The 22,088-nt window shown below is 45.1% G+C and overlaps 1 protein-coding gene across 1 annotated transcript in view; it reads right to left on the minus strand.

The window, feature by feature from the left end:
• Window positions 1-2,917: 2,917 nt before the first annotated feature.
• ctnnd2b (catenin (cadherin-associated protein), delta 2b) overlaps window positions 2,918-22,088 on the minus strand; it is a 78,789-nt gene continuing 59,618 nt past the window's right edge. The window contains 15 exon segments of the mRNA XM_042057624.1: window positions 2,918-3,164; window positions 3,303-3,379; window positions 3,781-3,912; window positions 6,092-6,218; window positions 6,713-6,797; window positions 7,527-7,761; window positions 8,915-9,065; window positions 9,640-9,822; window positions 9,824-9,835; window positions 10,492-10,677; window positions 11,556-11,673; window positions 15,116-15,299; window positions 20,042-20,125; window positions 20,128-20,254; window positions 21,308-21,440. Coding sequence (XP_041913558.1) covers window positions 2,919-3,164; window positions 3,303-3,379; window positions 3,781-3,912; window positions 6,092-6,218; window positions 6,713-6,797; window positions 7,527-7,761; window positions 8,915-9,065; window positions 9,640-9,822; window positions 9,824-9,835; window positions 10,492-10,677; window positions 11,556-11,673; window positions 15,116-15,299; window positions 20,042-20,125; window positions 20,128-20,254; window positions 21,308-21,440 — 2,080 coding nt within the window. The 3' untranslated portion in view covers window position 2,918.

Below are 22,088 nucleotides of genomic sequence, written 5' to 3' on the forward strand. Positions count from 1 at the left end.
ATGGGATCACAGCAGTGTGTTTTCTTGGCTTAAGAGTCAAGGATAGTAGCTAGATAAATAGATGGATGAATGCAGAGCCTTGTAAATGAACAGACGACTCTTTAAGGGACCCCATAAAACCTTGTCTTTTCTCCGCACCCTCAATAATGACAAAACGGATGGCCATGCATGCAGGTGCAATAGGGTCCTAGTATAAATGCCACCATCAGGTTCATCTTCTCATCCAGAGAGGAAAAGATCAAAAAAAGAGAAAGACAGTTGACACCATGATGGCACTCGTGACAAAAACACAGGAGAAAGATATGAGGACCAGGCATGTGCACCTACACACACACACACACACACACACACACACACACACACTCCCCTGTACAGTGATTCTAGTCAAGGAGCAATGTGCACGATGAATATGGTTAATGATGTTTGTCGTGTGGTTGTGTTCGATGCAAATTTCTAGTCAGTATTACCTGATGCTGACAACACAAAGACAATCTGGACAATAGAAAGGTAATGTCAAAAACATTTACTCTCCAATGGTCAGTTAATATTTTGTAGCAGTTGCACTCTGTTGAGGCAATGAAAAAGATTCACAATTCTCTCAAACACGTTGTCTAGCAACAGAAATAAAAAGATGTACTGACATTTTCAATACAGGTTGTCAGACATGTCTACTTTCACAAAATTTTGCTTGAGTTAAAGATGTCCACTACAGAGAGTGCTGCAGGATATGCTAAATAACATTTGGGATCATTTCTTTTCCTTGCATCAGACAAGTATCTATACACCCAAAATGATACGTAAGGGAGACCAGGGCTTACAATGACAAACTATCCTCTTACTCTCTTACAGACACATGTTCTGCATGGGTCTTTTCACAATCAAGTTGAGTAGGTCAATTGATATGTGCCACTGGTTTTCTTTTCTCACTCTGTGTGTCCTACATGATAATGGTCTGTTGGCATGGGAGGCTCAGCAGAGTGACAAGAAACTGCCCATTTGTTTCGCTGATGCTCTTTAATGTTACGCAAAAGTTAGGGGCACGAAATGGCAAAGTACATAACCTAGAACACCAAAACATACACAAAGGTGGGCACAGCATATAGCACCTGTTCCTCTCAGAATTACACACATTAGCTGACTATGTCCCCACATAAAACCCAAGCCCTGGCCTCCTTTGCTAGACATGGCAACAACATGACAACAAGAGGTCAACACCTTAGTGTGTCATTTTTGGAATAGAAATGAGTGTGAACAAAATCCTACATGTTTTTTTACAAGGCTTTTTTTCATTATGTTGTTGCGTTATGTGACATCCACATCTGCACATAAAAAGTATATATATATATTTATTTATATAATATATATAATATTCATACTCTATTGACAGTTTATTCTACGATGAACTTTAGGAACCACTGACCTCTGTGGGGGAAATGTGGATTTTTCTCAAACTTGAACTATTTTACAACACAGGGTTGTCTAAATTGTACATCTTTGCAGGGATCTCAACTTTCAAAGCCCCTTTCCCACCCCAACCCCACATAAATTCCAGGATTTAGTGACAGAATGTATTTTTTATGTCTTTAAAACACACTTTAAAAAAAAAAAAGGAGAAACGAAGCGTAATCAAACTCAACACATTTACAAACTGGCATCATTTAAACCAATGATGTGTTGCTGGATAGAAACCTCAACACTATTTTCTACGGTAGCCCCTGGCTCAGGGATATTCATGTTTGGCACATTTGTACAAAATTGGATGTAAGCACAGCTCACTAGTTTGCTAGTTATGAACAGCTGGGTACTCTTCATGAAGTTGACCAGGGCAGGTTTAACCCCCCCCCACCCCCCACGGCTACACAATGTAGGGAAAATATTGTAGATAATGAGAGGAAAGAAATTTGTTTGTGCAAGTAAACTGGTTTCAGGCAGTGTAGCACCATACAGGTGATGATGCTGTGTGATTGAGAGTGTTAAGAGTGCAGCTGTGTGTGTGTGTGTGTGTGTGTGTGTGTGTGTGTGTGTGTGTGTGTGTGTGTGTGTGTGTGTGTGTGTGCTGATATAAGAGTTAACCACCACAACTGACACAAACGACATGGCTGAGTCCTCACATGTGGCGGACCAAGGTTACTGCTCATATGAATTAGAGTTTCCACTCTTGTGTTGCCAGAAGTCAAAAACTAAACATAAAAAATGATGCACGTATGCCATGACGTAAGAGACACAGTAAACGTTGTGTAATGTACACAATGCACTTGCATCTCAAAGAAATGAACATCAGACAACTTAACATTGAAAAAGAGAAAAGTTCAAAAGAAGTTTAGAAACACAAAAATAATATTCAAAAAAGATATAAAGGCTAGAGGAGTCTCTGTAGAGGCATGAAACGCAAGTCGAAGCAAACCAAAAGAAATCTGGTAAGAAAGGTGTGACAATGTATCTTCCTCAGTGTCACCTTATGTTTCTCCACTTGTGCTTGACGTTCGCATCCCCAGTAGTATGCCACATATGTACAGTAGACACATTTCCTCTTCAGACGTTCCAGACTCTCTATTGTCCCCATCCCATCACAAATGTCCCAACAGACCATCCATTTAAAAACACATTCCGTTTCCTTCTTTTGCAACCCCAATGATGTTCATAGTATTCATGTGTGGAACCCCCCCCCCCCCCCCCCTCCCATCTCTCTTCCTGTCTCTCCCCTTCCAGCATCCACCCGTGTGGTGACATGGAGGAGCACTTGGTGGAGCAGGCTTGGACCAGACGGAGTCTGCTGCAAAAAAAATGTCTCTTGTGGTGGTCATGCACATGCGGAGGCTTCATGTCACCGTGTCCCGACTGGCCCTTCTGCCCCTTCCTCCCTCCTCCAGAACCCCCTTACCCCCTTACCCCCCCCGTCCCCCCCCCCCCCCTCCCCGCTACACCCAGGAGTCTGGTGAGGCCGGGTAGTGACTGGTCTCGTAGTTGAGTTCGCTGTAGGGGCGAGACGCCGAGTAGAAGTCCACGTAGTTGCCGGTGGATTTGAGTCCGAGGGTCATGGTGCCGTCGGCGTTGGGCTGGGGACGCTGAAGCACCTGGTCCTCGTAAAAGCCCTCCTCGTAGTTGGCGCCGGGCGGCGTCTGGAACGGAGGGTAGGCGTCCGGCAGGTTGGCCTGCACCGGCACCTACAGGGAACAGCACTCGGCTTAGCGTCGGTGACCAGGGTCTGCAGCTTTTACTGCCACTATTTCACCATTCACTCTTTACCGTACAAAATGCTACTGGTAGCACACAGATGAGCATAGGCCTGCTCTGTAGCTTACCTGGTTGTGTTTCAAGTCATCTCCAGGAGACACATACGCCCCGCGGTACAGTGTTGATGTTCCACTGGATATCTGAGCTGCATTGTGGGAAGGAGAGCACATAAAGCTGAATGTTTGATCCTGGTTGTCAGATGCAGATACCGGCAATATCAATACTGTGTTCATTGTGCCCAAAAGGTTCCTAATCCACTCTGGTCTACAGACTACCGACATGACAAAATAATATGTTAGATGTTTTTCATATACACCTAAATTATAACAGCCTGCTACAAAAGGCAGGTTGCATCATCATCATCATCATCGTCAGCACCATTGTCGTCATCCAGAGTAACGCAGATCATCTGAGTGTAAAGCTCATGTACTGTAGAGGCCGTTTCTGGTTGTAGTAGATTTTCTATTTGCTGTGGGCTACAGCAGTATCATCATGATTCACATTCATTTCAGAATTCAGGAGTAACAGCAGCTTTCTTCCTCTTACCTGCCATGGCATCTTTCCTGGAGGTGTGCTCGCCCTTGTTGCCGTGGTAACCGGAGATGGTCCCCGTCGACTCGTAGTCTGCCTTCCTCTCCTTGAGGCTCATCATCTCTCGGGGGGAGGCGGGAGCGCTCGCTGCACAACAAGCGCGTCAACAGCAGTCATTATGGGCCCGCAGACCCCCACATCCTTCCTTTTCTCTCTGGTGTCTATCTTTCTCTGTCTCTGCTTTGTTCCTCTTCTCTTCATTTCCAATCTGCTCTGCCTCCTTAGTGAGCTTTAATGATTTTTTTTAGCTCTCACTCCACACTCTCTTTCACCCGAACTGCTCTTCCTTTCCAAGGAGTATTTAAAGAACCACTAGCCTGTCCTGCCAGACACAATAAAAGTTGCTTTAAAAGACACCAATCAATACCGTTTTTTTTTTTTTTTTTTGGTCTTCAGGTAGATGAGCATTGCTCAGTCGCTGTAAATCTACTGAGCTGTAAGTGCCACAGCAAAACACAAACAGACTCTTCTTGCCCTGTGCTTGGCCAACACAACGGCTTACATTTCACCAAACACACCAGACTTTATACAGTGGTGTGCATACGTTTACACCGCCATGTTGACTAAAGAGAGGAATAAAAAATCATCTTTTGGAAATTGATCTTAATGCCTTCATTAAAAAATAGGAAAAAATCCAACCTTTAAGGACACCAATTTTCTTTGTGAATGAATAATGTATCCTAAATAAATAAATGTTCTTCCTTAAAATACCCCTTCCATGTTAAATTCCTATAGAGGCAGGCAGATTTTTATTTTTAAAGGCCAGCTATTTCATGGATCCAGGATACTATGCATCCTGAAGTTTCCTTTGAATTAAAATAGCCTGACATCATCACATACCCTTCACCACATACCTAGAGATTGGCATGCTTTTATTTCAGTTAGCCTAAAAGCTGGTTTGATTTGCATTGAGAGATGATCTTATGGAAAGTACCCCATGCCAATCTCTAGGCATGGTGACCAGAGGGCACTGGCTTGCCTGTTGGTTAACCCCTTGGTAAACCAACGCATCCGTTTCTAAGGCCCTATTCTTCCCTGCCATGGCATCTTTCCTGGAGGTATGCTCACCCTTGTTTCTGAATGGAAATGCTTTCAAAAGAGCTCAAAACAGTGGCATCAGCTTTGACTTTCCTGATTTGTGGCATGGGGACCTGGCTGGCTCAGAGGTGTGTTTATGTGGTGGGTATGATGCCATGTCAACACAGAGAAGGGTTATGTTGTACTCATGATCACGTGGGAGCTGGCTCTGCCACACATGGTGTCATGTCAGTCTCTGCCCAGTGAAGAGGCTCTAACATCTGATATGAGAGTGCCAAGCGATCAATTTACCAGTGTGTCTGCCCTGTCAAACACAGCGCAGGACTAGCAATGTGTGAACTCTGTGTGTGTGTGTGTGTGTGTGTGTGTGTGGGTGGGTGCGCATGCACACTCGCGCGTCGTGTGCATGTGTGTGTTTGTTGTGTGTGTGTGTATGTGTGTGTGTGTGTGTGTGTGTGTGTGTGTGTGTGTGTGTGTGTGTGTGTGTGTGTGTGTGCATGTAATCACCTGATGCTATGGATAATGCAAGAGCATTAAGTGAGAGACGATTTTAATTACAATGTCGGCACCAAAAGACATGCCAAACAGGTATCTTATTTGTGGCAGGGTTTAATCAAAGCAATGTCACTGGGAACACAAGTTGTTATTAAGGTGCATGGCAGGGCCTCTTTAGCGGGTGCATCCAACCTGTGAACACATTAGAGCTAATTGGGTGTGACAAGGTCTCCCTTATGAAGCTCAGGATGGAAGCAGCATGGTGCCTACAAGCGGGCTCTTGATCAGCATGATGGTGTGACGTGGCTTTTATGGAGATGTTTTGTCTCCTTGACTGACTTCGAACTACTTTGAGAAACTCAGGGGTCCAAACTTTCGGCATTTTCTACCTCTGGAAAAAAATAAATAAAGAAAGAAAATCCAAGTCCTATGTGCTTGCGACAGCTCCATCATGGCTGAAATCCTTCCTCTAAGGGATGCTGGCCAGCCTGACAGCTGCAGAGTAACTGACCATTGAGACTGACCTTCACATGGGCTTTCTCTGGGCTGCTGACAGAGGAAATAAGGTTCTCAAAACGGCTGAACTCTCAGCGCGCTGCCAAACTGGATTTCTCAATCTCGGGCCCTATGATACTGAGGGGCCTCACTGAGCATGTCCAGTCTGTAACTCTAAAGCGGTCACTTCAAATGTGGAGGCAGCGCTGTGGAAATTACAACAGGAAATAGGACTGACCGGATCGATTGTTGGGGGACGTCCTGACGGGAGAGATGGAGGGGGTCCGGGAGGAGGAGTAAGGCCGTTGTCTGTCCCTCTCTATCGTGGAGGAGGAGCCTACAAAGTGATACTGAGAATATCCGTCCTGCAAAAGAGGTAAAGGCAACTCACATGAAACTTGCATCCATTATTTACCACCTAGGAATTTCAGTTGTAAGTTGTTGTTCTCGACTGTTGTAGAAAGAAATGGCTGATTTTTAATGCAATATCTACATTGACATTATCAGCAACCATCCAATGTTTCAAAAATTCTGTTTACTAATCTGATATAATTTTAAAAGGCTAACTGAGAAAACATTGGAGAACCCTTTTGCAATTTTGTAAGCACATAATGTATCTGAAAACTGCTCCCCTGATCAAAATAACAATGCAACTGATCTCAGCTGGTATTCTGTCTATAATGGAGTGGAATGGACAATTCTAAAGTGTCTCTAAACTTTTGACTGGTAATGTATAAATATTATTATTATTTTTCCCCCATCATTGTCATTGTTTATTTTCAATATCTTAACAGAACAGTACAAAAAAATAGCAGAAAAGTAGCACAAACTAGAACATTTCCACACAAGTGATGGATACCTTTTTGTAGAGGCTTCGTAAGTCCCTGTATTGCCACATACTGTTAAGGACTTGTGAGGCTGCTTTCACCACCTTAGGAGAGTGTCTGTGGGGGAGACAGACACAGTTGAGCTGGAGCCCACGCACCACATGTATTGACCCAATTCTGTTTTATTACAATAGAATGGCTCCACAGAAACCACTCTCTGCTACATAAATTCACATAAAGAACTGCAAAACATATTTCGAAGTACATTAAAGAGAAGTACTACAATAACAGAACAGTCTATGATTTAATTTTGGTTTTGAAAGGCTGTTGATATATCAGCTCAACAGGCAATCACATTGCACTCCTCCCTTCTATGAAGCTACAGTATATGTGTTGATTACGGGCAGCATCTTTCATAGCACTTATCTATTCATTTGTTCAACCAGGATTCAGTTTTGCATTTTGCACTTATCAAACTGTGCACCTATCATACAACTTGTAATTGTGGCTACAAATATGCTTCTAGGGTGGTTACATCCACATGAAAAACAACTTTGAATCTGAAAGGTAGCTGCTGTTCAGCTAACCCCCAAATAAATACATCAATTAAATGGCATAAATTACAGTTCTGAGCCCATTGCCTGAGGCATTGCGAGGTCCACAGCCATAGGGGAATCAATTATCAGAGAACAGTCCTGATTAGCTCTTTAAACCCATGCTGAACCACACAGGGGTCCACAGGGTTCCTCTGTCAGGAGAACAGAAGAACGTGAGAACCGGCAGAGTGGGGGAGCACAGATAGACGCTCCAGTGGGCCCCATGCCCAACCATGCGGCCAGTACGTACTTGTCGCCTTTGCTGCGAGCGATACCGATGAGCTTCTCGATGCCGCCGGCATCCCGTAAGGCCTTGGTGTTCTCCATGTTCTTGGTGATGACCTCGTGCAGGGCGCAGCAGATGGCCGTGATGGTGTCGTCCGACATGGTCTTCCCCGCCAGGCTGCTGGCCGGGGCTCCACCACTGCTGTTGTTGTTGTTGCCTCCCGGCAGACGGTGGACCAGGTCCCGCATGGCATACTTACCTATGGAGACGGGGGGGGGTTGGAAAGAAAGAGCTGGATGAGGTCCTGACACAAACACTTTTCCAAATGAAACTAGTGTAACTGGCATACCAATCAACCCATGAATGTCAGTCCTTTAAAAGGAAAGTAAAAGCCTTCATGCCAACATCTTTTCAGTACGATAAGAAAACCTATTGGAATGGAAATGTGTAAAACTCAGCCCTTTCATGGCCTATAAAGCACTCCAGTGAAGAGCGAGAGGCTAATAAACAGAGTAATGAGGAAGCGCCTGTCTGATGGGCCTCCCTGGACCTCATCACAAACACAGCAGCAGCCATGACGCACTTGTCTCTACGGCACGACTACCACCTGAGCAGCAATACACAACACCAGCATCCCTTCCTGAGTCTCCCTCACTATAGTGCTGACCAACACAGTGGCCGCTGGAGAGCCTAACACTAACGCTTGTCAAGCCAGACTGGAGGAGAGGAAAAGAAAGACAAAGTGTGAGTAATTCAATGGGCTGAAATGCTCATGCATGCATCCTTTATCAATTATTAAGGCTTGGGATCCCTATTTCTGTGCTGACATTTGTGTGACCAGCGCGTGCTATCCACTGTGGGCATGCGGGGCCTTTTCAAAGATGCTGTGCTCGCTAGCGCAGGGCCAAAGGCGGATGCAGCTACTGCTTGCGCAGAAATGTCAGGCCCCCAGATATGTCCACAAAGCACACAAATGTTTTCAACTCCACAGCTCAAACAGTAGGTCTACAGTATATGTGTGCATGGTTTTGGATAAGAATGCTAAAACAGATCGAGGGCAGGGCTAATTTCATGTCCATGGCAAACATGCGGTGAAATCAGGTGAATTGTATTTTATTGTTGAGGACATTTCTTAATATATTTTTTATCTCTCAGAAACACACATCTTTTTCAGTAGGGAACAGAGGGCAACTAGGAATATGAACCAGCAGATTAATATTCAGAGACCCTTGGGACAATGTTCACTGAGGACTTAACATTTACATATTTTCCAATCCAATTTATATAAAGTTTTTAAAAAGAGAAAAGTAGGATCATGGTGAAAAGAGAGAGGCGAATGCCTCTGTTAATCTTACCACGCCCAATGGGCTGACCAGGAGGTACGTGACTGACGCGTAAAAAAGCCAACCTACCGATGAGCTCTTTGTTCCTCACGTCCAGGGCCATGTTGCGCAGGGCAGTGGCCACGGCGCACACCACACGGTCATTATCTATCCTCAGCAGCTCCACCAAGATTGGCAGGCCTTTCTCCTTACGCACGGCTGCCCGAATATACACAGACCACTGGGAGAGGAGAGAGAGAGAGAGAGAGAGAGAGAGAGAGAGAGAGAGAGAGAGAGAGAGAGAGAGAGAGAGAGAGAGAGAGAGAGAGAGAGAGAGAGAGAGTGGGAAGGAGAGCTATCAAGAATGTTGCTCCTCCATCAGTGCAGATGTCATCTTTGGTCTGCATGCTTTGCTTATCTATTCACCAAAATTGGTTCAGTATGCAGGGTGGCTAGGAGTGGGAGGGTGGGAGGGAGTGGGAATTCAGTCGTGAGGAATGGGATGTGCTTTTCACAAAACTCTAACTGTAAATTTCATTATTGTTAAATAGTATACCTAGTGTTGATGTTAGCTATATCATAATCTTTCTAATCTTTCAAAATGGTACAAGAAATGCACTATACACAACTCCACCACTTTTGCTACAAAGCACATTCCACATAAATTAAGAAAAACAAACAAACAAACAAATAGGTTTTGAAATCCATGCCAATCAGGGTCAGAGTCAGGGTCAGACACATGCCATATCAACACACGACAGCCGTTCAAGGCGCTTGGTTTAGGTCCGTCCGTTGGTCTGGTTGGGGTTACTCACTGGTTTGGGAGCGGGGCCTACCTTCCAGCTGCCAGCTGCCAGGTTCTGTAGTGCCCCGGCGGCGCCCTCTAGAGTGTCGGGGTTGGAGCACTCGGACAGGAGCGTGAGGTAGGGCTTCACAATGGACGGGTGCCACAGCATCTGCAGCCCTTTGGGTGGGTCGCTGGAGTCGGGGAACGGCCCCCACGCCATCCCACTACAGACAGCCAGGGGACAGGAGAGGAGAGTGTGTCTGCGTCAACGTTTGAGCTTAAGACATCAGCTGCTTTGTGAATACATAGAGCAGATATGTACAACAGGAGAACTAAGAGCAATGCAATCTCAGAGGTGCACACAATTATGCATATCTGCACTGAGTGTATTTCTCCCCCACAGTACCGTAATGTTCAGTTTTAAAGGAGATGCAATCCAGCAAACACTCTGGGCTTCTGCCTCACCAGATGTGCATTTGCATGTTTAAAGAGGGAACTACAGAGAGCACATTTTGGTTAGTTATGTGCCATAATACCACATAATTCAGACCTTTTTACCTCATTAAAACCAATACAAGTGTGCAACAAACATGGCATCTCCCCTTTTCAAAGAAAACCTAATGAAATCAGCAAGAAGCTAATTATCCACAGGCTTAGAACAGGCATCAGCCCCTCATCCAGCGCCTAGGCCATTCACACAGACGCTAATTGCAGACAGCTGCACACAACTCTAAAAAGGGGAGAGATAAAACGAGAGAGAAAAGAAGAGAGAGAAAAGGAGAGAGAGAAAAGGAGAGAGAGAAAAGGAGAGAGAAATCAAATGTGTCAGACAGACAGAGAGAAGGAGGAGGAGGAGGAGGAGGAGATCCGAACTGCCGACCTGGTCGTGGCCCTTCTTTTTCTTCTTCTTCTTGCCCCAGCAGCCGGAACTCTCTCCGTCCTTGCCGCTGGCCTCGCCGCACAGCACGCCGTCCAGCTCCTCCGAGCCCAGCTGCTGACCCTGGGACGTCTCCACCGCCAGCCGGTAGGACAGGTTCCTCAGGATGCACACGCAGTTCTCTATAGTCTGGCCAGGAGAAGGAGGGCAGGAGAGAGGGAGGGGGGGGGGGGGGGGTGGAGAGAGAGAGGGGAGAGAGAGGGGGGGGTTGGGAAGAAAGATAGAGAGAGAGTGAGAGAGGAAGGGGGAGAGAAAGAAAGAAAGAGAGGCAGGGAGAGAGAAAGAGAGAGGGGTGGGGGAAAGAGAGGCAGAGAGAAAGTGAGAGAGAGACAGAGGGATTAGAGGTACAGTGATGTCAGGAGTAGAGTGGGGCGTGTGACATAGGGAAATAAGAAGAGAGAGAATGAGAAGCTGAAGTGTAAACAGAACAACACTCTGGTCTAGTGGGCATTAAGGACAAACAACACTGTGTCCTCTAAAAGCCAGCCTTTCTCCCAACTCTCTGGATCTCTCAAAAACTTCTGTCACACCAAAATATGTCAAAATATTTTTTTTTCCAGAAGGCAATTTAGCCTCTTTTTCCCGATATGACGGAATCTGTGTTCTTATGGCTCTTGTTAGATTGGTCGTCTGGACAGAGTCCAGCGGATTGGCGAGGAGCTGATCCCATTGTGATGAGCAGCAAGGCGGAGCAAAACAAAGAGGGCGGCTTTAATCTTGTAAACGCTTTCTGGGAGATTAAACTCTGACTGTCTTTTCCTAACTGCTTCTCACAACGCATTATGCACACAAGACAAAGACCCTTGAAAATAAATCGTAGCAGCTCAGTTCAAGAGTCTTGCCGTATACTGTACTGCGTATTCATACAGTATGTACGTGTATGTGACCTCAATTGAAGGAACGTTTCGTGTCCATCCAAGCTGGTTAGTTAAAGCTCTAATGGGTGCGATGCTGCTCTAGGCGTGTTGCTTAATGTGATGTGGGATGAGAAAGGCGCCCGCTCCAACCTTGCTGTCGATCTCGCTGCTGCCCAGGGCCGTCTGGATGACGTAGAGGAGCGCGTCGGTCAGACCCTCGCACTCACGCATCCTTCTACGCGCCTCCTCGCCGGCCGAGCTCACGTTCCTGGGAAAACAACACATCATCACGGGTCACACACATGGCACATGGCACGGGTCACACACATGGCACAACTACCACACCTCTGACAACAACACTGACAATTTCACAGCACGGTTATTTCTGCTTTCTTTCTCTGTTGCATGTCACAATATTACAATCACTTCTAACAACATAAGCACATTACTACTAGACCATTACATATCACTACATGACATATCATTACATGAGACCATGTTCCAGCACCATCACATTGTTCTTCTGCCTGTGTGTGTCCATATCTAACTGCACTGGTGTATAATCTGCACTATGTCACATCCCAGACTGAGGAACTAAGGCATCATTTATCACATCATCACACATTCACATGATAAAGTGCCAAAAACCACCGCAACATTTCTGTCAGTTTGTGCCAGACCAACCAAACCTACTCATATCAAACTTAAATCTGTCAGCTAATTACCCATACAATCTAAAGATCATTACATTATGCATACCATTCATAATATTCATTTGAATGGATGAAGTCAGATTTTGCAACTGACCCCAACCTGGACCAGGACTGGACTTTATCATGAAAAAAATAATACTTTTAATACCTCAAAAACACATTTTTCTCAGTATATGCAACACCAAATGTTGACACTGTTTTGTTTGTGGTTGGTGGGTAGAAGGTCTATCTGAGTATTTGCAGTATACATGTAGGTATCGACATGTCTAATTGGAGGATTAGGCTCCTGTTGCAACTGTCCCCACTCTCCCCTCCTCTGCTCTAATATCATCTCCTGAAGCTCCCTAGTGAGCATGCGGTGCTCCAGTGGAGATTCTCCTTCTTTCTGGTGAAGGCATAAACAGCTGGTGCATGTAATCAGGAGGTGTCTGCATGTGTTCACTAAAATAAGCCCAATCTGAGCAGCCTGTGGGCGCTGCTAAAACCATCCTTGTCATCAAGAGGTGTGAAGAGGGGAGATTACCGCTGTGGTTGAGCTGCACTCTGCACCGTTCACCTTGCAAACACTCCCTGAGGTGCTTGAATTAACATCACTTAACGTTGCACTGTCTACAGCACAATAGCACGCTAATTAACAAATCCTCTATGGAGAACCATGCCCATGCCCCTTCATACAAATATTAAATAAAACAAAGTGTTCATTTGCACTCGGATGTGCAAGAATGCATGTGCAGGTTTACCAGTGACCGCAAAGAAGCATGAGATTCTCAAGACTCGAGATTTCAGAAATTCTACAACAATCTTTGGGACATGGTATAGTGTGTGCCAGTGGCTGCTCAGCATGTGACCTCCCCCTGTGACTAGCTTAGCCAATCAGGAGCAGGAGTGAGTGTGTGCGCCGATGAATAATCCCCTAGTCTGCTGGGACCATGGGGCTGCCTGCAGCCAGGGCTGGTGAGGTTCAGGAGAGCCTGATCTTACCAGCCCTCCTCCCAGACACCTCCACTGTGAGGAATCAAAGGCGGAGGTGTCTGGTTGCCCCCCTCCACACACACACACACACACACACACACACACACACCCCTGCCCCTCTCTGTGTTCAGCAGGTGGGGGTTTCGGCTCAGGTGGTGTGGCACTGTCATTCAACCATCAAATATTCAATCAGACTTCCTGTTCCCCTGGCGACCCATGAGGTGGATTAATTGCGGCAGTGAGTGCGGGGAGCTTAGCCCAGCTGCCCCTCAGTCATGATGACTCAGCACTTTTTCGCTCCCCTGGAACCCCTTTATCGCCACCCAGCCAGAGACTGGAACAGAAAACCCTCCCCTGGGATTAAAACAAACCTCGCCTCCACATTACAGCACCCTACTGGTGATCTGCTCTCTCTCTCTCTCTCTCTCTCTCTCTCTCTCTCTCTCTCCTCTCTCTCTCTCTCTCTCTCTCTCCCTCTCTCTCTCACACACACACACTCAGACACACTGTCTCTCTCTCTCTCACTCACACACACACACACACACACACACACACACACACACACACACACACTCTCTCTCTCTCTCTCACACCACACACACACACACACACACCCTCTCTCTCTCACACACACACACACACACACACACACACACACACACATCACTTGACACGACTAACATGCACACATGTCAACACTGCACATAACTGCATCATGCGTGTGTGTGTGTGTGTGTGTGTGTGTGTGTGTGTGTGTGTGTGTGTGTGTGTGTGTGTGTGTGTGTGTGTGTGTGTGTGTGCAGAGTTGCATGTGAATTTTCATCTGGAGAGCGAAGCGTGTCCGTTCTTTCAGAAGGAATGATATATCACATGATGCATCAGCACCTTTCCCAGCCAGGGGAAGTGCAGTTAAAAATGTACAATCCAAAAAAAGGAACGAAAAAAAGAGAATTGCACAAGCAGGCAAATGTATTAGACAGATCTCATAATTCTTCCTCGACAGCTTTTTGTGCCGGTATGCAAGGGGGATTGGGTGGGGTTCTATTCACATAGAAGCACTACAGGAGTTTGACTGAGAGCCAATTGTCTCCCTGTGCCAGATCCATAATCATGTGGCCTTTGAATCCAATAATGGAAGCTCAGCCAGGGAGGACAGATTATTCCCCACACTCAACTGACAGACAGGGCTGATTTCACTTCATATCCCTTCATCAAGTGGCTTATTGCATAATAGACCAAAACCAGTGGCATTCATTCAATATGACCCAACCTATTTATTCAAATCAATTAGCTTAACATATCAGTTAAGTACTCGTTGAATGTGGACAAAGCTGATTAAGCGATTCCTCGTCCATTCATGGGCGGTCTAGGCCAAGGTATCTGCAAAACCACTGGCCTGTGCAACTGTTTTGTGTTTTTTTCATAATGACACATCATACGGTAAAACTGATTAGCCTGTTAGAGAGGACAATCATTCAGGTGCATTAAGGCTGGAAAGCCAATTATAGAGTGTTAAAGAGCCAAGTCAGAGCAATAGAATATATGCAGCATCACTTAAATCTGTGGGATTGAAGAAGGCTTGATGTTTTGACCCTCCAGCATGTGCAGTACATAGACATACAGTATATATATATATATATATACACACTACACTACGTACTATATTATAATGTAAACAAATGCATAAATGTAAATAAATTCATACACACAATATATATTGTATATATGAATGTATTTACATTCATGCATTTGTTTACATTATTATGACTAATGTAGTATCCTTGTGCTACTGCCTCTTCACCACAGTAAAGATATATTGGGGATGCATGGACTAGCATTCAGCAGCAGTGCATTCTCTGAAATATGCTGAAAGAGTACTCTGGAGACCTACAGAAACAGCACAGTGCACAATAGAGCATGTGGATGGAGCTGTCATTGTGGGCTCACTGTGTGTGTGTGTGTGTGTTTGTGTGTGTGTATGTACGTGTGTGTCTGTAGGTGTGTGAGTGAGTGATGTGCACTGACCTGAGGCACCCAGTGGCGTTGCGGAGCACCTGTGAGGAGTGGAGGTGCAGCTTGCGGTCGTCCTGGTGCGGCGAGGTGTCCCAGCCGGAGTGCGGGATGATGACCGTGTTGGTCAGCACGGCCAGCGCGTCCTGGATGATGGGCATCTTCAGAGCGTCGCACGACGACAGGTTCCACAGCACGCCTGCACAGACACAGACAGAGGTCAGCACAAATCAGATCAGTGGCATCAACGACTCCATGGCGAGGTCAAGCGCACATACATTGGTGCAACGTCTACTGTGCCAGGAGGCTAAAAGAAATACTGTATGTACCACTGAAATTTAAACATAAAACAATGATATTTGTGTTGAAATCCTATTTTGATAGATAACTTGTTTATGACATGTTGATAACTTGTTTATGACATGTTTAATATGTCACCTTCTTCAAAATCTTGAGGTTACAAATGTATGCCGTCATGGGGCAAATGGTAAGACTTGTCTTCCTATTCTGGGCTGAATGTGAGAACTGCGGTCCTATATACAGCCGGATGGTCATGTGCTTTACACAGCACACATACCGTATTAACCAGAGTCAATTGCATTCATTCCGCTGGGACAGAAATCAAAGACAACTGCACATTTAAACAGTGTGATATCAACAAAGCCCGCTTTCCCACTGCGCAAGATCCAGTGTGTTTATGAGTGTACATTATAAATTCAGAATGTGACAAAAGTGGATAATATTATACAGACGGAAACTTTCTTATAGAACACACCTGACAACAGGTAATGTTTACTGACTGAAGCTTCTCCATGGCAGACAGTTGGCACTACTGGGGCTATTCTCTGGTCCCACTGCACCACACATGCTCAGTCATGCACAGCAAACAAATTCAAGCCAACCAAGGTCTGACATTCAACAGAAAAGAAAAGGGCATACTACACAAAGAGGAGGCCTACGTGGAAGGGACAATGCACCTGCAAAAATACCTATACCAAAGGAGGGGGGGAAAACTCAATACTGACACTGTATCAAAGAATCTCAGCTCCGGCTAGCAAAGGATGGAATCTTTCAAATCTATGAAAGAGTTGATGGAGGGGTTTCGTCCAGAGCCATGGCTCTGGTTACGTCCATAGACCATAGAATGCCTTTGTAATTCTACAGAATGGCAATGATTGAGACAACCTTGACAGCCCTAGCAACAATCTCCAAGCAACAACCTCTAAGCATAGAAAACAACATTTGACCCTTTTTATACATACAGTACATATGAACTGTTAAGGCAGAATTGTAAAGTAATTCTATATCTTATTTATGTTTTAGTGCTGTTTCAATGTTTTACATATAATAGAAGTAATTACAGTTTGTATTGTATGATATAATATATCATATCAAATATATTATTCTAAAAATGTGGGTACAGCAGGTAGGTTCGCTGTTAACTCATTTTCGATTTTCAATAATTCTGCCCGAGAATAACATAAGTATAAGTATATATACTCTTTTGATCCCGTGAAGGAAATTTGGTCTTTGCATTTATCCCAATCGGCGAATTAGTGAAACACACTCAGCACACAGTGAGGTGAAGCACACACTAATCCCGGCGCAGTGAGCTGCCTGCAACAACAGCAGTGAGGGGTTAGGTGCCTTGCTCAAGGGCACTTCAGCCGCGCCTACGGGGTTCGAACCGGCAACCCTCCAGCTACAAGTCCGAAGCGCTAAGCAGTAGGCCACGGCTTCCCCGACATGTCACAGTAACTGTGTGACCGTAACATGAACATTAGTTGAATTGTCCAAGACTGACCCAGCTGCACTACTGCTATGCTTGATGCATTTCTCACATTTCACATCTCACATACATTTTATATCACCTTTGTTAATAGGGCATCACTCTGCAAAATTAATTCCTGTACCTCTTTCTCTCCATATTTGAGAGGACTTCTGTTCTCATATTTGTATATTGAAAATTTCACAAATAAATCATATAAATCATATAAAAAAATCATATATTTCTTTTACAGTGCTCAGACGAGGGTGACCGTATCCTCTGACTGGATGCCTTTCCCTCAGCGCTGCTGTAAACAAGTAGCCTGGCGGGCCATCCTATATCATTGAAATGTATAGTCTGGAATCGAACCATTTACCTCGCTTAATCCAAGGGGCGGGCAGAGAATGCCTTTCAAACTGTCTTTCAAACTGCCTAGGCATGCAATAGGCCAGCGCTACGACCATATCCGTATCCGGTCGGCAAAACGGCAAATACATCCTTCTTAGAAAGGAATGACTTAAGTGCATTGTGTTGCTCTACTTTCAAAGAAAAGCACAAGTCCAACTCCTCCAAAGTTGACGCCAACGCCGATTCAAACAACCGCTCTTCGTTCGCCATAGCCACCTTCCTTGTTGTTCACAGTCGCAGGACTGTCGTTATCCTATTAAGCCCGCCTTAAGACTCTCTAAAAAAATAGAGCGCTGTGATTGAATAACATCCACAGTGTTAGCCAATAGAAATCCCTATGGTTTGATACTAGACGTACAGGTTGAGCAAATTAATTTGCCACCGCTAGGGTGCGTCTAGATTTCTAGGCTAGTAAACAAGTGTTTTGAAGCTGCTATTATATGACTATTTATTTCTACGAACAAGCACCATTTATTAGGCTTGTCCAAAACAGACAAAACAGCATCATCATACACACTGTTTCACTTCATTTTAATTTGCTCCTCAGTCTGTGTAGAATGAACCAGGATACATTCTCATCCAGGAAATGAAATATTAAAAGACAGGAAATAAAGGGGAAATGGTCTGTAGGCTATAGCCAACCAATTAAGCATTAGTTTAGGTCAAAAGGTAGGCTACATGGAGTTAGTGGGTTGAACTAATAGCTTACTGGGTCTGTACGAAATGGAGGGCAGCTGTCTGCTGCCTCGCTGTCTTCAGCTCTCTACCGAGTCACTTGCCGTAGCAGGCATCAAGGTACCGGCTACGAACTTTGTTTTGGACAGCCTAGCAAGATAGCAACACAGAACGCTGTTGTCAGGATACCAGAAAGAAGAATAACGTAACGTTCGATTGCTCACAATAAAATAGAATTTTGGACATTGAAGGCAGCATGAAGGATACATTTATTCTACAGTACCTTCAAAATTTGGCAAAACGAAGGTATCTTAAAAGGCAGCATTTTTGATTCGGACATGCCTGTTAGATATCTTAAAAGGCAGCATTTTTTCCCATTTCGTACAGGCCCAATGACTCATATTGGGATGTTTTCTGACAATAGACTTCACATATGAGAATCAATCAATCAATTATATAGAACTGAAACAGAGCAAACGCACACTTAATATAGGTCACCAAATTATCACCATTTTACTGATGATGCTTTTAATAGAACCAATCCTCTCATACAGTACACGGCTGAACCTGATCTTCAACATCCTTTGCAGCTGTTCTGGAATATGTAGCGTGGATAGAGGTGCTGAAGCTGGGGATGCACGAATGCTTTTTCCCCACATTTGGCTTTCAGGATATCCATAAACAGAAATATGTAAACATTTTGCTTCTAAAGCTGTTTCGTTTTATTAGTGAACATAGATAACTTTCTCTGTTATGTATAGGCTGTCTAGCCTCGTGAGACCATCCTGATCTTGCGAGCTTCAGATTTTCACTCGCAGATCAGTCTGGCATCTCTCCGATAGAGAAAATTTGGAGCAGTTCACCAAACGAACGTCCAATCAGCGTTGGTTTTGAGGTTTAGGTGTGACCCAACGAGAAGCTACTGTTCAATCTAAACAACAGGACGACTTCCACGGATGAGATGAGCATAGCTATCGCTGAAGTTTTATCCGAATATCTGAGTATTCCTGGGGAAGCTAGGAAGCTAGGAGTCTCTGCAATGTAGCTGGGAGGAATGAAGGACACAGACATCCTCCACGGCCAATTCAAGATAGTGTTTGGTAGCACTGAATCTTAGTTACTTAACGAGAAGGAATATGCTTTCTTCAGACGACCTTCAAGGCCTTCAGTGAGTCATCAGTGTCAACGTGTGATTGTCTCCATCTCTTATTGCATTTTGTTATGACAGTTGTTTGTATCTGAAAATAGCAATGCCACCGCAATGAATAGCAAGTCCTAAAAGAGTGCAGTTATATCGCGAATAGGCTATGCAGTCACGCCATGAATTGCTTTGTTGCGTCAAAGTTGCTATTCATTTTCCAAATACATCCTTAACACTTAAAAGAACAACAAGTCAACACTTAAAAGTTACCAATTTGAAATCACCCTCTATGACTTTAGACTGGAATTGAAACACAAGATGAAATTGTGTATCTAGTGCACACATTTTGAGCTAAATACAGCAGGGCAGAGCCAGCTGAGTGCTTGCTTCATTCAGGCTCACAGGTCGGTTGGAGCTCTATAAACATGGTTGATTATGGTTGTAAATCATCGTAAATAGGCTTCAAATATACACCTACCCTTGACAGCACACTGGTCTAGCAATTCTGATATTGACATTGAATGGGCTGAATTTAGTGGGCTGAATGTGGAACATGATGGACTGAGAATTGGTTTCTGGTATTCAAACAGTATGTTCTCTTTCTGTCTGAAACTGTGTGTTGTCACTGTGTCACTGTGCTCTGGTTTCAGTTAAAGGTGCAATACAATTCTAATCCAATCAAATCCAGTAGATTGCTCCTCCTCGTCTCCAGAATCGTGCTCTCTGTTAGATTGTTTAAAGCTCTCTCTCTCTCCCCCCCTCTCTCTCTGTCTCTATCTCTCTCTCTCTCTCTCTCTCTGTCTCTCTCTCCCTCTCTCTGTCTCTCTCTCTCACTCATTCTCTAGAACACTGCCCTGTTCTGCTGAGATTCTGAGAGTGCTGGGGAGTGGGTTCTGGTCTGCTGTCCTGCAGTGTCTGGTGGTGGTGTTGGTGGGGAGGGGGCACAAACCTGTGAGCAGCTCCCTGATCTCCACGTCGGTGGTCTTGCGCAGGAGTCGTACCAGGGCTGGGATGCCGCCGCAGTTCTTCAGGCGATCTTGTTGTCGTCGTTGGCTTTGCCATAGACCAGGTTCCTGAGGGCTCCGCAGGCGGCGCGGTGCACATCCGTCATACGGTGGTCCAGAAGGTCCACTAGGAGCTGGATCCCACCCTGCCTGCGGATCTAGGGGTTTTGGGGGCAACAAGCAATAACACACTGAGTTTATGGGTGCAAGACATCTGATCTGAGATCAAGCATGGACAAAACATCATGTTTAATATTATCTATGGAGAAATGTGTTTTTACGTTTTTATCAGCAGAGGTGTGTTCAAATTCACAAACATAGGCGAATGTTTGCAAACAGTTTTCCGTTTGCCTGGAGTTTTTCGGCGAATGTTTGCGAGTCTGCGGAGGTAGTTCTTCACAAACATACAGTGGAACTAGGCGTGAGCTTGATGAAGGTAATGCAATTACCGTTACATTGAATGTTAACAGCGAATCGTTCAAATTGAACTGTTCAAAGAAAACATGTTCACCACAAACGTTCGCCATTGTTTGCCAAATTTGAACGCAGCTTAGATCAATGAAAGACCATCTACCAGCCTGCACCAAACACAAAAACATGAACATGAACACACACAAAATGCTCATCATCTAAATTGGTTTTGCTAACTCTCAACACATGCACAAACAGAGTAGTAATAAAGCCCTGTGGCACGGCAGACAAAAGCTCTGTGTTGGTGGCAAAGGGGGCGCAGAGGAAGTGAGATGAATTGAGCTGGCAGGAACTGAGCATTGGCACATGCCAACGCGTACAAGATGCCAACAGCCAGCAGATGTGCCACCCAACATGCCAGAATCAATCAAAACCACGGCGGCTTCCTCTCGCGCTTGGCCCCCGCTTGGCCCTGGCGCTACAGAACTAAACATAGCTCTTGTTTAGAATGCGCACAGCAAGCTCATGACAATTGACAAACGTTTTAGCAATCTGTGTTGATGTTAAACAATGCATGTGCAATGCTTGAGTGTGTGCGTGTGTATGGGGATTTATAATGCAGAGAGAGTGAGTGAGTGTGAGTGTGTGTGTGTGTGTGTGTGTGTGTGTGTGTGTGTGTGTGTGTGAGAGAGAGAGAGAGAAAGAGAGAGACAGAGGGGGGTGAGGCAGAGAGAGAGGGAGGAGGGAAGAGAAAGAGTATCAATATAAACTAGTGTGCAATCAGCGTGTCGGTGAGATACCTCGGCCTTGATCTTGTTGTCTCCGAAGCACAGGTGCTGCAGGTAGGCTGCGGCGTTGGACTGCACCGAGGGGAACTGGTGCTGCAGCATCTGAATGACCTCCGGCAGCTCTGGATCCCTCCAGCCAAACTCCCTGGAGAGTGGAGCAGTGCGGAGAGAGAGAGGGGGGGGGGGGGGGGGGGGGGGGGGCGAGAGACGGAGAGGTTATGGGCTATATGTGACAGGATAAGCACCCAGCATAAGCTAGCAGAGCAGGCCAATATAGAAAGACTGCTTTACATAATGTATAAGAGCTTGTTTTCAAAGACTTTACAGTTTATCACAAGCTATTGATGCTGTGTGTGCAGATTATTTTCATATGTATGTATCTCTACATAATGTATACATTAATGGATATGAATATTTCCATAGTGACATGAACATGTAAGATTGCATGTGTGTGCATGTATGTTCATGTGCTGCTCGTTCAGCTACAGCTATAGGAAAATAACAGGGGTTCTACTGAGTACTACTGAAGTAACTATGACAACATACAGATGATCCACACACTATGGGGATCTACTCCTACAGGCTAGTGCACTGCACAAGCACGTCAACATTTGCCATGATCCAGCGCTCTCCTCCTGCATCAACTCCTCTTTCCCAGACACACACAGACGCTTAATTTCAGACTATTTATACAAAAAAAAGTAAAAAACCCATTCTACCAGTAATGACAGCCTGTACCAGTGATAGCGCTACAACTGGTGTCATTGCCTGGAGCACTCCCTGGGCAGTTAGA

This window comes from Alosa sapidissima, chromosome 1, assembly GCF_018492685.1.
Source record: "Alosa sapidissima isolate fAloSap1 chromosome 1, fAloSap1.pri, whole genome shotgun sequence".
NCBI classification, from domain to species: domain Eukaryota; kingdom Metazoa; phylum Chordata; class Actinopteri; order Clupeiformes; family Clupeidae; genus Alosa; species Alosa sapidissima.